This window comes from Miniopterus schreibersii, assembly GCF_964146895.1.
Source record: "Miniopterus schreibersii genome assembly, chromosome: 21".
NCBI lineage: Eukaryota > Metazoa > Chordata > Mammalia > Chiroptera > Miniopteridae > Miniopterus > Miniopterus schreibersii.
The window spans coordinates 16,045,508-16,057,828 of NC_138123.1; the positions used below are offsets into that span (position 1 = coordinate 16,045,508).

Sequence of the window (12,321 nt, forward strand, 5' to 3'; positions counted from 1 at the left end):
TGAACAGCCATTGCCTGAACTTAAGGTCTTACTAGAACCAATTATGGTTTGCTAAGAACTAAACTTAAGCTTTGGGAATGGATGTGGTCAGAGAAGGTGCTTGTCTGGCCTGCCTTGAGAAGCAGTCTCCTGATGTCCTCAAACCTGTGAGCCTCGCTTTGATCTTAACTAGAAGGCGATTCAGCTCTGTACAGTATTCAACCTTTTTATCCCTGGAGGTACCAGGTTAGCCTTCTAGCAGAGAATTCGCTTGAATGGTCAGTTCCAATCACTTCCCCTCACAGACCTCCCTCTAGGATGGAGGGGCAGGCTGCTGAGGAAGGGGACTTACTTAGTGAGAAATCACCTTGTCCTTGCTGTCACGCAAGTGCCTAAGACAAGTTGGGACCTCTTAGTCCCCAGAGGAAAGGCTCTACTCTGCCAGGGTTAGAGGTCCCACCGTGCTCGAGTCCCACTGCCCCACCCCTTCTGGACTGGGTGCTCATCCCCTGTACACGTGAGGCCTAGTGCCCTCTGAGAGGCGCCAAGGACACTTGGTGCCAGCTGACACCTCCCCCCTGACTCAGCCCCTCCCACAGGACTGTCCTCGGTCCGATAGCCGGCTTCACTTACAGGTACACTGCGGCTTAAATGCAGTACTCCCTGGGGCCTGGCCAACAACCCAGGGGAGAATAAATAGCCCGAGGCACTGAGAAGACAGCGCTTCTCTGTTTAAAAATCTGTTGACCAGCAAAGTTTCGCCAATTCTTCTCGTAATAGTGATCATGTTTGCAGTGGTGATGACTAACAAAACCCTGAAATACCTGCCAATTCAATCAGATCTTTTAAAAAATATGTATAATCTGTTTATTTGGACCCATGTTCATTTTTCCCTCTATTGTCTGGAAAAGCTAATCTTTATTTTCACTTCTAACAGTGAGCTGGACTATCATGACGCTGTGAATGTCAATGATCGGTGCCAGAAAATCTGTGACCAGTGGGACAGACTGGGGACGCTTACGCAGAAGCGGCGAGAGGCCCTGGAGGTGAGGTCTTTAAGCCACCCAGTGACGTGAAACCTTTTAATAGAGGCTCTTCAATTAAGTCCCTGTTACTGATTTCTTGTTTTTCTGTGGCATTATGAGTATGAAACAAAACAGATTATCCAGTGGAAGGAACCTCTAAAGAGAGTATGGAAAGTGCAAAAAAGAGGGAAATGGGAAGTTGGGAGCTTTGTACTGTGATTTATCTACACAGCAGTGTGGCATCCTTCTGAATTAAAAAAAGTCCAGGGGTAATACGATCATGGTATAAAACGATTTTGTACCAGATAGTAATCACTGTGAACTTCCAGAAGTCCTTATCTAAGAGTAAACTGAGCTGTGACTGAGTCAGGATCAGGAAGAACTTAACTCGAGATGTGCAAAGGGAAATGGCAGCAAATCTTGATGCAGGGAAAATGCTAGGAAGAGTCAGGATGAATTTTGCTTTTCTCAAATACAAGACAAGGGAAACAGCAGGCAGTGGCTGGTGTTGAACTGCACAGCACAGCAGTCCTCCCTTGTCCGGGATGAGCCCAAGACCCCCAGTGGGGCATGAAATCGTGCACAGTATCGCACCCTATATGTATTATGTTTTTTCCTATCCATACATACGTATGATTAAGTTTAATTTATAAATTAGGCACAGTAATACCTTAACAACAGCAACAATAATAAAATAGAACAACTTTAACAATATACTGTCATAAAAGTTATATGAATGTAGCCTCTCTCTCAAAATATCTCACTGTACTCACCTTCCTGTGATGGTGGGAGATGACACGGCGGCTGCATGATCATGATGAGATGAAGTGAGGTGGATGACATGACATCGGTTAGGCTCGTGGGGACCTTTGGACAAGACCTCCAAGGGTGGATCACCTGCTTCCGTGGATCCTGGATCACCCAGCCGTGATGGTGTTGATGGCTGATGTCAGGAGCAGGTGGTACCCGTGGCTGGGGAAGTTCAGTATCTTCAGGCAGCGGTTGACCATGGGTAGCTGAAACCATGGGAAGTGAAACCACAGATAAGGGGGTACAACTGTACCTAAGTATCTTTCACTGTGGAAGACTCATGGAAGGAAAGAAGCAGTTCACAGTTTTCTGAGTCTTTTCACCCTGACTCTGGGGAAATTTTAAAATACATGGTCTCATGCTTCCTAGATGCCAAATGGCTGGTACATGTCCACCTAAAGAAGGAAATGTTGAGAGAAAGGAAGTACCAGGCATGTAACGAACAGCTCGGATATTTTAGAATGGGAGGAAAAAAGGAATCTGATTACGGAAGCCGTGCAGATACGGGTGCTGTTCCTGTCGGCCCTGCTTCCTCTCTGCGATGTGAACCAGCTTGGTGTCATTGTCAGGCTGGAAGCCTTGTGCTTTCACTTACCCAGAAAGGCAAAAAAGAAATCTGTTAAATGCTGAGTGAGGGTTAGAGAGCATTAAACTATAGCTCCTCGTGCCTTCACGAGGTGGGTGACTTTTGGGTAAGGGACCCTCTCTGCACATTGTTGGCTGAAATGGGAAGATGCCCTGAATTTCCTGTGTCCAGAGTGGTTAGGGAATGTCATTCTCTGACTTATACGAAGTTACTGTACACCCACCGAGGCTTCTCACGTTCCACAAAGGGGCATGTAGGGGATTCCTTTAAGTACTTCCAAAACCAGCTACTTTGGATGTTATCAAACCCTTCGATTGAGATGACACTTCAAGAGCTCCAGGGCTCAGCCTTACTATTGAGTAGTGGTTAATCTCGTGTATAGACACATCAGTGACAAGAGCACTGTGATTAACAAAATGTTGGGTAATAGTATATAGCTCTGGGGTGCATATTGGCGTTTTCAGATAATTTTCTATTATTTAGACTGTGATTACGCTCACTTCTGTTTAATCTTCAGAGAACTGAGAAATTGCTAGAAACCATCGATCAGCTTCACCTAGAGTTTGCCAAGAGAGCTGCTCCTTTCAACAACTGGATGGAGGGCGCCATGGAAGACCTGCAGGACATGTTCATCGTCCACAGCATCGAGGAGATCCAGGTAACGGGCCCGCCTGTCCTCTCACTGAGCTAGAACCGAACTATCCTTTCCAAAACTTAATGAGTGGTGCTCTTTTGTTTGTTTCATTTTTTCACTAAGAAAAACATGGTTAGGCCCCGGCAGGGTAGCTCAACTGGTTAGAGCATCGTCCCAGTACACTGTGGTTGTGGGTTCAGATCCCTGGTCAGGGCACATACAAGAATCAACCAATGAACGCATAAATAAGTGGAACAACAAACCAATGTATGTCTCTCTCTCTCTGTCTCTCTCCCTTCCTCTCTCTCTAACGTCAATTTTTAAAAAGACTGCTAAGAAAAATGTGGCTACCCTGTAAGTCTTAGCTTTAAAATGTGCATTCTACCTTTTGCTGCCAAATTAACCAAATGAACATCAATCAGATAATGGTGAATATATCTATAAGCATCTGGTTTTCTTAAAAAAAAATGTGGTATCATTGAGCACAATAGACATAAATGCTCTTGGAATTGTTCATGGAAAACTATGAATTTACTGGCTACTAATTCTGATGCAAAATGTGTGTACATTACTGTGCATTAAAATCTACTGAGTTTTGCCTGGGCCTGTAGGGCTCAGTTAGTTGGAGCATCGTCCTGTGTACCAGAAGGTCCCGGGTTTGACTCCCTGTCGGGGCACATACCTGGGCTGCAGGTTCAATCCCTGGTTGGGTTGTGCATGGGAGGCAACTATTTGATGTGTCTCTCTCACATCTCTCTCTGTCTCTCCCCTTCCTTCCCTTCCTCACTCTCTAAAATCAATTTAAAAAATAAAATCTACTGAGTTTTGCCAGATAATAAAGCATCAGAAACCACAAACCAGCACCTTCTGCCTCCCACACAAATGTTCTGTTCTCATTTCTTCTGAACTTCAAAGTTGTAAACAAGACTGCTGAGTGGTAGTGAGGGGGAGGGTGACTCTCCAGTAGCCAGGACCCAATTTACTTAAAGACCATGTACAGTAAACTTGATGTATAATAGAATATAAAGATGAAATACTTTAAAACCTTTTTTGCTGTAAAATTGATAGGCCATGAAAACGAATCCAGATATAAAGGAAATACTGAAGGTTGGGATTTGGACCCACTTCTGTGTTGCAGGGAGCATTCTAGAAGGGCTTGCACCTGGGTGAAGGGGAAAGAGATTACTGGACCGACACTGCACTTGCCTGTGGAAGAGGCTGAAGGTGTTTGTAGTGTGCACACCTGTCAAGGGCTGGCAACCTAGAGTCATTATGTTTAGAATAGTGAGACTTATAATATGCCAGGGGGGCCGTACTCAGTGCATGGAGTCATTTCTTTGTTTAGTGAGAGGTGTGCTGGCAGCTGGTCTGTGGCAGCAGCTAAAGTCAACACTAACTTTGCCCTGGGAGGTGGTCCTCGTGCCATCGACACACAGCTGAACAATGGGGCTGCTGTTTAATAGGTGGGGGTTTTATGCAGCCTGAAGGAAAGCGTTCGTTTCTGCAGCCTTTTCTTTTCAGGGAGTAAGGGATGTACCCCCTGGTGGTCTTTAGGTGTAAAGGCAGCAAATGTTGGGTGGGTCCTTTTGTTGGACTTCAAAGGTAAAACTGTCATTAGAAAGGGCAGCGAAGTTAAGTTCTGCTCCTCAGTGGAGAGTAAGAGGCCTAAACCATAGCTGGGATAAGAAATAATGAAAGAAAATAGGATTTTTTTAAAAAAAGGAAACACTGGGTTTATGGCCATTGATTAAATAGTCATCATGATATCATTTTTTCATTTCAAAGAACTTGACTTTCGTGCACAAAATAGCTTTTATGAAACATCTAGAAATGTTTTCCTCCAGAGATCCCTCTGGTTATGAAGGATTCATGTGTGTGCAGGCAGGATCCCTGCAGTTATGAAGGATTCATGTGTGTGCAGGCGGGATCCCTGCAGTTATGAAGGATTCATGTGTGTGCAGGCGGGATCCCTGCAGTTATGAAGGATTCATGTGTGTGCAGGCGGGATCCCTGCAGTTATGAAGGATTCATGTGTGTACAAACAGAACGTGAAGTAAGATCAGTTTCCCCTTGTGTCTCTGGTTAGAGTCTGATCACTGCCCACGAGCAGTTCAAGGCCACGCTGCCCGAGGCAGATGGCGAGCGGCAGTCCATCATGGCCATTCAGAACGAGGTGGAGAAGGTCATTCAGAGCTACAACATCCGGATCAGCTCCAGCAACCCCTACAGCACCGTCACCATGGATGAGCTCCGGGCCAAGTGGGACAAGGTGGGTGACGGGGGCGGGGGGTGCTGGACCGGGGCCTTCATGAAGCCGAGGTTGAGAGCAGACACAAAAACCCAGGGAAGTTACAGTGATGCCCAATTTTGCATCATTTACCCCAAATTTCACAGACAGAATATGTTAAATTCTTAACATATGCTGAATGGCGTATGTTAAATGCCATTCAGCAACTTCTGAGGTTTGTAAGGAAAGTAGAGATGATTTTCCGAAAAATCTTATAAATGTTGCAAAATCAGTAAAGGTTATGATACTAATACTGTAAGGGAAACTATTTTAAACCCCGAGTGAAAATTTGGTGGCCTCAGCTCCATTAAAGAGTTTAGAATACAAGATAAATATGTCCGAAACATGTGTGAAAATCCCTTAGAAAACTGTATCTGGGAACCTAAGTACTCCTCCTAACTTGCTGCCTTTTACATTGTGGGAACTGCCCTCAAATTCAGAGACAGTGCAAATGGGATCATTTGAGCCTCTTGTCTCATTCTTAAGAAAAATTTATTTTCATGGTTAAAGTTACAGTACAGTGTCTCTAAGGAAGGAGTCCCGGTGGGTGTGAGGTGGCTTGCTGTGAAAACACGCATGAACAGTTGTTTAGTTTGACAGTGAGGAAAAACCCCGCTTGGGTAGGAGAACAGCGATAGTTACTGCATCCTGGAGCTTTACGCAGCCCTGGGCCTCTGATAGCCGAGCCAAGGGGAACACGTTCAGCTGGAAGAGTGAAACGCCGTTTCTGAGACCGAGATAGCGTTTCTCCACGCACTGAGTCATGATGCACACTGGCCATGTGGATTCTGTAAGGGAAGTTGAAACTGTCTTCACAGCAGTTTTGCAGAAAACACAAAACACACCTCTGCAGTGGCTCTTTGGTCTGTTGATTCAAAGAGCAAGGAGGCAGTGTGGAAACAGCAGTCACAGGGCACCGGCGGAGGGAAGGGCAGGCGCGGGCAGCCCAGCACCTCCTGCCCGGCATGGTCCACCAGCTCAGCATGGTCCTTGACCTTGTGTGTCTTGGGTCCTTTTGCAATCTGGGGAAGCCTGTGGATCCCCTCTGATGATAATATTTGCAAATTCAAATAAATACATAAGGTTACAACAAAAAGAAATTATATTAAAATACAGTTATTAAAATATTTTTTAACTGGCACGTAGTAATGTCTGTGCTTCTTTACTAGCACATTTAGACCAGCTCTAACAGCAGGTCTGAGTTGCTGAAGTGGTGATGCTTTCAGAGGTGGATGATCACTGATGTTACATGAGAATGCCTGAGATTCTGTCGTGATGAAGTCACAGGATTGCCAAATCCTACTGCTGCCTACATCCATAACCAAAGGAAGTGCTAGCTTTCAGTTAGAGACCGTGAGAATCAAGACTCCAGTTTTCCCTCATTCAGGTTCACAAGTTCTCTGCACTCTGGACCCAAACCTGTGGGGTTAGAGCTGCAGTAGAGAGGAAGTCAACTTGTCAGTGTCCGTAACACACACCCAGCCCAGTGTCCCTAACCCACACATACCCAGCCCACTGTCCCTAACCCATACTCACCCAGCCCTGTGTCCCTAACACACACATACCCAGTCTAGTGTCCCTAACCCACACATACCCAGCCCACTGTCCCTAACCCACACTCACCCAGCCCTGTGTCCCTAACACACACATACCCAGCCCACTGTCCCTAACCCACACTCACCCAGCCCTGTGTCCCGAACACACACATACCCAGCCCACTGTCCCTAACCCACACTCACCCAGCCCTGTGTCCCGAACACACACATACCCAGCCCACTGTCCCTAACCCACACTCACCCAGCTCTGTGTCCCGAACACACACATACCCAGCCCACTGTCCCTAACCCACACTCACCCAGCCCTGTGTCCCGAACACACACACACACACACACACACACACACACACACACACACGTAGCCCACGTCCCTAACACACACCTACCCAGTCTTAAGCAGGCACTAGGTGGCAGTCAAACCTCGAGTGAGCTCTCCCTTTAGTCCCTGAGTTGGGATTCCCACTCCCCTACCTTTTGTTACCTCTCCTTTCCTCCACCATCTCCCTCATCCTCTCAGCTCCCAGCCCCACCCTTTGGGCCATTTCTTCATCTCTGGGTCGCTCCCATTGGACCAAAGCTGGCCTCTAACCCCTGCTCTTGGGCCCTGACAGGTGAAGCAGCTTGTGCCCATCCGGGATCAGTCCCTGCAGGAGGAGCTGGCCCGCCAGCACGCCAATGAGCGACTGCGGCGCCAGTTTGCCGCGCAGGCCAATGCCATTGGGCCCTGGATCCAGAACAAGATGGAGGTAGGTTGGTGCCCTCCGAGAGCTTTTCACAACTGCAGAATTAGCCCCTGAGCTGGCGCAGCAGTGGTGCCTCTGGTGCTGTAGTTTCTGGTTGGCCCTGGGCTTCTGTAGCCTGTGTGCCCGTGGGCACTGGCAGTGCATGGGGGGTGCACTCAAGGGGACGAGGCTGCTTGCTGCCATCCATTCATTTTGTCATTAAAAACAATGTTGGGGCTCCTTGACCAGTGTGGCTCATCTTGTGCACTGAAGGGTCAGGGCACAAGCCCAGGTTACAGGGTCGATCCCAGGTTGGAGTGTGTGTGGGAGGCAGCTGATTGATGACATCGATGTTTCTCTCTCTCAGATCAGTAAAAACGTATTTAAAAAACCCCAAAACAGTGTTGGGGCTTTTCCTTGGTTTGGCCTCCGCAGGATGGGTTTTAAACCAGCCTCCCTGAGGAGGACACCTGAGAGTCACAGCACTTTGTGTTTGCAGAACTTTAAGGAAGGAAGAGTGACCTTTGAACGATACTGATTTCTGGGTTTATTTTATCACCAAGAACAGCCAGGAGACATTTCTCAGTCCACTAATTTTTCTCCCAGCATCCCTTGCGGTGATAAAATGTTAACTTTTTCCCAAAAGAAGAGAACATCTGAAACTGTAAGGAACTCTTCGCGGCGCTGATGCAGCCCCCTCACCCTGACCTGTGTGGTGGTGGCTGGGGCCGCTCATGCCAGGCCTGCAGCCGGGAGGCTCCCTCACTGTGCGAGGCCAAGTGACTCACTCCTCACCCCTCTCGCTTTGCTTTTCCTGATCGTTGCTGATTTCCCCCCACCTTCTAGATGAACCAGAACTAGAGCTAGTTCCATTCTGTGGCACTTCCCTGTTTCCCACGTCATCCAAGAAAGTCGAGTGCACTGGCACTGCCAGGGAGCACCTGACGCGGGGTGGGCGTGCTGACTGCTCACCTGGGGCCTCTCCCTGTGCTTGTGCCTCAGGAGATTGCCCGGAGCTCCATCCAGATCACAGGGGCCCTGGAGGACCAGATGAATCAGCTGAAGCAGTACGAGCACAACATCATCAACTACAAAAACAACATCGACAAGCTGGAGGGAGACCACCAGCTCATCCAGGAGGCGCTGGTCTTCGACAACAAGCACACCAACTACACCATGGAGGTAGGAGCACACGCACCTGCGTGGGTTTCTGGTTGCGACCACCTGACTCCGGGCTTCTCCCACACCTGTCCTGTCTGTTCCCGTGAGGTTCCGCAAGTGTAGAAGGGAGGGTGCCTTGAGCCTTTCCTCCACGGTTCCTGAAAAGGCTTGTGAGTGACAGCAAGCATCACAACAGGAACGCATTGCGCCACTTCTGAGAGAGAAGCAAAAATCACATTTCTAGATTGACCCGATTTGATCTCCCTGGGAGCCAGTGGGTATAAGAGGGCCCCTCCCGCTATTGGGAATGGAAAGATATTTCCAGTGACAGAGACCATACATTGTATATTGTATGTTTTATCTACAGAGTGGCAGTTGTCACTGTTTGACCCCTGGCCTTACTTCTGAGTATTTCCCTCTACAGAGTCTTGGAAAAGGTGGAGAGTGGAGTAAAACAGTATAGGGAGGTGTGCGGTCAGCCTGCTTGTCTCCCCCTGGGGCAGTTGTCCTGCGAGGAGGAGGCAAGGCTGACTCGCTGGAAGCCCCTTGAGCTGATCGCTCCTCTTTCCTGGTAGCACATTCGTGTTGGATGGGAGCTGTTGCTGACGACCATCGCCAGAACCATCAATGAGGTGGAGACGCAGATCCTGACCAGGGACGCCAAGGGCATCACCCAGGAGCAGATGAACGAGTTCAGAGCCTCCTTCAACCACTTTGACCGGGTACCTCCCCCTTGAGTACTTTGAAAGGCAGTACTGGGGACATCCAGATATGTTTGAGATAATATCCGTGCTAGTCTTAATGCCCTAGAAGGTCACAGGCACAGGGGATGATTAGTGGCAAAGGAAAAGAGCCACCACAGTGAAGTGTGCCAAGCGCTGACGTTGCCCAGGTGACAGACGTGTAGGCTTGTATGCTGTTCTGTGCAGGTGACTCAGCGAATGCCTTGTACTTGCAGCAAAGCTAGATTTGTTCTGAGTGAACATGTAGCCTTAACAGAGTGTGGTTGTTGACTTTAGGTCACTTTCTAAAGACTTAAATACAAACCTCTGAAGTACTTTTCCTAAGTCACTATTTAGGTAAAGTACCTGATAGCAATTTAACCTATTCTTTTGACATATAAACTTTTCTTTTTTAATTAAAAAAATCCACTCTTGAAACGTTTTAAGGAAAATGCACCAACAAAATGGTGATCATTTTCATAGTAAAGGCACACAAAAAATTAAGTGTATTTTGATATCAACATTATTGAGTAAAACCAGTTCTTTATAAGAAAATTCCCAGTTTGCTTATCATAAAGGCCACATTCCATTTGTTAAAGATCCCTAAAAAAGGGGAGATTCCATTACTTTGTTTGGGACCCTGTTTATGATTTACGAATAGCACTAAGTGGTTCTTTTTTAATTTTTTAAATTTATCTTTATTGTTGAAAGTATTACAAATGTCAGCTTCCCCTCCCCATCAGTTCCCCCCCCCCGCTGGTCCCCTTCCCCCTAGGCCTTTGCCCCACTATTTTCTGTGTCTATGGGTTATGCATATATGCATATAAATTCTTATGTTAATCTCTCCCCACCCATCCCTGCCTTCCCTCTGAGATTCATCAGTCTATTCCATGCTTCTATGTCTCTGGATCTGTTTTGTTCATCGATTTATTTTGTTCATTAGATTGCACATATGAGTAAGATCATGTGACACTTGTCTTTCTCGGACTGGCTTACTTTGCTTAACATAATACTCTCCAGGTCCATCCATGCTGTCCCAAAGGGTAAGGGATCCTTTTTTTTTAGAGCTGCATAGTATTCCATGGTGTTGATGTTCCAGAAGATGCTTGATATGATTTCAATCTCCTTGAACTTGTAGAGACTTGTTTTGTGTCCTAACATGTGGTCTGTTTTTGAGAATGTCCATGTGCACTTGAGGAGAATGCATATTCTGCAGCTGTGGTGTGGGATGTTCTGTAAATGTCAATTAAATCCATATGATCTAGTGTGTCATTTAGAGTCACTGTTTCCTTGTTTATTTTTTTTGTGTGGAAGATCTATCCAATAAAATCAGTGGGGTGTTAAAGTCCCCTCCTATGACTGTATTGTTTTCAGTCTCTCCTTTAAAGTCCTCCAGAAGTTTTTTTGTTTTTTACCCCCAGCCTGTGTGTGTCTTTTGTTCTAAGGTGGGTCTCTTGTAGACAGCATATATTTGGGTCATGTTTTCTTATCCATTCAGCTACCCTGTGTCTTTTGATTGGGACATTTAATCCATTTATATTTAAGGTTATTACTGATAGGTACTTATTTATTGCTGTTTTATTTCTTTATGCCTATGTTTCTCTTTCTCTCTATTTCAACTTATTACAGCAGTCCCTTTAACATTTCTTGCAATGCAGACTGGTTTGGTGGTGATAAATTCCTTTAGCTTTTTTTTGGTCTGGAAACCTCTTTATTTCACCATCTATTTTGAATGATAGCCATGCTGGATAGAGTAGTCTTGGTTTCAGATACTTGTTTTTCATTACCTTGAATACTTCATGCCATTCCCATCTGGCCTGTAGAGCTTCTGATGAGAAGTCAGCTGACAGCCTTATGGGAGCTCCTTTGTAGGTAACATTGTTTTTCTCTTGCTGCCTTTAATATTCTCTCTTTGTTTTTAATTTTTGGCATTTTAATTATGATGTGTCTGGATGTGGGCTTCTTTGGATTCTTCTTGCTTGGGACTCTCTGTGCCTCCTGAACTTGTGTGACCTTTTCCTTGACCAGGTTAGGGAACTTTTCTGCCATTATTTCTTCAAACAGGTTCTCTAACCCTTGCTTACTTTCTACATCTTCTGGTACTCCTATGATGTGAATATTGTTACATTTCATGTTGTCTCACAGCTCCTTTAAACTGTCTTCCTGTTTTTTAATTGTTTTTTCTTTTTTCTTTTCTGATTGCATGATTTTTTCTACCCTGTCCTCTAATTTGCTGATCAGATCCTCACCTTCCTCTAATCTGCTGTTCATTCCTTCCAATGTTGTTTTTTTAAAATTTCTACTATGTCATTCTTAATTTCCTTCATAGTTTCTCTATCTTTTTTCATGCTGTTGAGCATCTTTATGATCAGTATTCTGAACTCCATATCTGAGAGATTGCTTATCTCCATTTCACTTAGCTCTTCTTCTGGAGAATTCTCTTGTTCTTTCATTTGGGGCTTGTTGTTTTGTCTCCCCATTTTGGCTGACTGTTTGGATTTGTTTCTAATGTATTAGGTATACCTGCTAGAACTCCCAGTCTTTTGGATGGTCTCTGGTGCAGGCCAGTGTCAGACACTGTTTGTGACTGGTTTCCTTTGCTGGATCCAAGATGTGCACCAAGGTCTGCTTTCCCAAGCCCTGGGTCCAGAAGCAAATCAGGCCCAGTAGGTTGTTCTTAAGATGCCTGTGGACTAGGCAAGCCAGATGCAGGCCCATTAAAGAGCTCAGACAATGACTTCTGATCTGGGAGCCGAGGCCTAAATAATTGCAAGCCAAGGTTGAGGTGGACATTGGCATGGTTTCAGCTTCTTGCGCAGAAACATACTGTAGCACTGCC

The 12,321-nt window shown here is 46.0% G+C and overlaps 1 protein-coding gene across 2 annotated transcripts in view; it reads left to right on the forward strand.

The window, feature by feature from the left end:
- The window catches only part of ACTN2 (actinin alpha 2), a 69,841-nt gene that overhangs the window by 51,873 nt on the left and 5,647 nt on the right, over positions 1–12,321 (forward strand). For both annotated transcript variants that reach the window (XM_081123917.1, XM_081123916.1), the window contains exons 13-18: positions 917–1,025; positions 2,918–3,058; positions 5,121–5,303; positions 7,489–7,623; positions 8,602–8,781; positions 9,336–9,482. In XM_081123917.1, the coding sequence (XP_080980043.1) occupies positions 917–1,025; positions 2,918–3,058; positions 5,121–5,303; positions 7,489–7,623; positions 8,602–8,781; positions 9,336–9,482 (895 nt within the window). The remainder of the gene's footprint in view (positions 1–916; positions 1,026–2,917; positions 3,059–5,120; positions 5,304–7,488; positions 7,624–8,601; positions 8,782–9,335; positions 9,483–12,321) is intronic.